Source organism: Diaphorina citri, unplaced genomic scaffold (assembly GCF_000475195.1).
Source record: "Diaphorina citri unplaced genomic scaffold, Diaci psyllid genome assembly version 1.1 scaffold1070, whole genome shotgun sequence".
Lineage (NCBI taxonomy): Eukaryota > Metazoa > Arthropoda > Insecta > Hemiptera > Psyllidae > Diaphorina > Diaphorina citri.
Window position 1 is genome coordinate 56,442 of NW_007378499.1, and position 2,957 is coordinate 59,398.

The 2,957-nt window shown below is 40.5% G+C and overlaps 1 protein-coding gene across 1 annotated transcript in view; it reads right to left on the bottom strand.

Moving 5' to 3' along the window:
• LOC103514024 (protein Skeletor, isoforms B/C) overlaps window positions 1-2,747 on the bottom strand; it is a 50,825-nt gene extending 48,078 nt beyond the window's left edge. Inside the window, exons 1-5 of the mRNA XM_026827083.1 lie at window positions 2,721-2,747; window positions 1,994-2,186; window positions 1,493-1,592; window positions 1,005-1,198; window positions 444-703 (exon numbers count right to left, since the gene is read on the bottom strand). Coding sequence (XP_026682884.1) covers window positions 444-703; window positions 1,005-1,198; window positions 1,493-1,592; window positions 1,994-2,186; window positions 2,721-2,747 — 774 coding nt within the window. The remainder of the gene's footprint in view (window positions 1-443; window positions 704-1,004; window positions 1,199-1,492; window positions 1,593-1,993; window positions 2,187-2,720) is intronic.
• Between the last annotated feature and the right edge of the window lie 210 nt (window positions 2,748-2,957).

Sequence of the window (2,957 nt, forward strand, 5' to 3'; positions counted from 1 at the left end):
TATTCTTTACTCCTTGGCAAATCACTTCAAACACATTCTAATGACAGATTGTCGTCACTTGTGAGTGAAATACTCATAACATCGTCTAATGCCATGAATTTCTCTTGCTTCTAATGTCTACATTCAAAGCTACATTAATACGGTACGAATTCTCTAATGCGTTTCATTTTAATCATTCGTTTCACTTTGAAGTTGAACTTTGGGAATTCATTATCATTATGCTAAGTTAGTGTCTTGCACTTGAAACTCACTAGTTTTCTCATCTATTCTGTACAAATTGACACCAAAGTTTGGAGTCAGCTTATCTATTACGTCATGAACACATGAATACGGCCTTCTGCTTATCTACCTCGGTAAGCTGGTAGACTTGGTCAGGCCACAGTCCTCCACCAATAATAAAAAACCCTCCAACTATCACAAATATCAGAAACTAATGTGCTTACCTGTGGAGACACACCAAGCATCTTGAGAGAGGGCGGCATGTTGACATTAGCAGGAATCTGAATGTGTCCAAAGTCCACAGTGAATGCCTCGCACCATACACCAAAGTGCCCGATCTCAAACACAGTTAGTTCACCAGGCAGAGTCAATACAATAGTCTTCCTGTTATAACGACGCAGGGGCTCCTCCTTACCATTCTCATCTGGGACACGAATACCCTGCGGTGATGGATGTGGTCCAGTGCCCACCCAGAATTTGGCATCTGTGGAGGAAAAATTATTTTTCTATGGAATATGCCGTAGAACTGTGGCATCGTAGTAATGTTTGCAAATGGTACTTTTTGCCATAGCGTGTGATACTACCTTCAGAAGCCTCTCTCTATCCAAACTTGAGAAAGCTCGTGGACAGAAAAGAATTTTTACGCCATGCGTTCTGTATACGTATAGTAATGACCTATACTAATTAGAAATTGATAGACTTTTTTCCCCATGGAAAATATATGAATAGTTGGGAAAATAGTTAACAAAGGTATAATATAATAAAACTAGAGAACAAGTTCTTACCAGGAGCTTCTCCATCATAGGAGAAGTTAGGCACCAGTAGGGTTTGAGCGTCCACAATGACAATAGGATCTGAAGATACTCCATGTACTCCGGCTAATTGACCAATCTTCTGGGGTCGAGGGAAGTCAAAACCTTTGGGAATTCGGACGTCGCCAAAGTTGACCTTGAAAACGGAAAGACAAAGAAAATTATAAATCAGAAGATAAATTAATATGGAAAGTTCAAAAGGATAAATGTAATACGAGAATGACGAAAATTAATGAAATGTGAAAAGACGCAGCATAGTTTTGTTTTGAAGACAAGAGGCATTACAGTACTAATCCCTATGTCATACAGATACTAAGAAAAGTCCATTTGAATGAAGGAACAGTAAGAATAAGGTTAAAAAAGAATAACTTGATTGCTAAAAGGCCCCAGAATTGCCCGCACGTAGCCAAAGAGGTCGGTTAGAATATGCTTGCGACCATGTGGGTTGGACACCCGCTCACTGGGGCAATTTCTTATTTTTCAGACGAGACCGAAGTATGTCTGAGGACTCTGAGGGTTCCATATGGACCTCTGGACATCTGAGACTCACTCTGGGCTCATCTGAAAATAAAACATTGGCCTGTTGAGCGGGTGTCCAATGCATATGATATATATAGATGTAGATCTGTCCTAGGACAGGTTTCAACACGACGTTCTCCACTTTTCTCGATCTGCATATGATAACAAGCATATTCTAACCGAGCTCTTTGGTTACGTATGGACAATTCTGGGGCCCTGTGGAGCCTTTTAGCAGTCAAGTTATTCTCGTTTAACCTTATTCTTACAGTTCCTTCATTCAAATGGACTTTTCTTACATCCTGGAGCTCCTGGCGGACCTCCAAAGCAGTGGCGAAGCAATTTCTGAGTACCTGGGACACGATGAAACGGTCGTTCTGTGCAGTTTTAGGTAATTTTCTTCATTGTTCAGGTCTTCTATATAGTAAGATCCAGTATCATGGAACCTCTTGAGAACATATTGGATGGTACTTCGAGGGACATTGAACTTCTGAGCAACATAATGGGTACGTTACCCTCATCAATTAAAAACACGGGTTGAGTTACCTCCACAGCATGCAGATTTAAATCAGAACACGTAAAAGGGTACCCGGACATATTCTCAAGCAATTTATCAAAAATGAGCACAATAATCACTAACTAGAAGAAGAAAAACAAGATTTTCCAGGATAACAGAATTCTTACTGAAAGGTCTTGAACGAGGAAAGGCCATAAATAAAAATGAAACTTAATGAACATTTTAACCAACAAAATGTATCAAATATGACTGAAAACAATGTTAGGGATGTCCCCTAGTAATATCATCCGAATTGAAAAGGTAGAAGCGCAGTTATAGACATTTTTCGAAGTGTCCAAGTAATTTTGTGGGTGGGTGTATACTGTATATACGTACCAGTATGTACTTATGCATGTATATTCAAATCTATGTATACGTAATCTACACGTATATTTCATTATACAGAGTGTTTATAAAGTCCGGGGACCCCTGAATATTTTTTGAACGGCTAAAGATGAGAAGCTGAAATTTAGGGTAGTGTTTTATCTTTGAAAATACAATTTTTTAAAGTAGTTGTAAAATTTAGGTCGGAGCCAGGGTCACAACTTTGGTGCTCACTGCAGCATTGTAGGATTTTCCCAATATCTCAATAATCTTAAAATCCAATGTTTACTTACCATGCTGGCTCCGCTCGCTATGCGCATTTATATGTCATAGCTACTCATTTTCCTCACGAGGCTGAGTGGGCCCCGCAACAGCCAGTCACGGAATCAATTATTTGCATGATACAATTTCTTGGCCCCGCCGGGAATCGAACCCGGGTCTCCCGCGTGCAAGGCGAGTGCAGTGACCACTACGCCATGGGAGCTGACGCCATTCCCCCGGGAATCGAACCCGGGTCTCCCGCGTGCAAG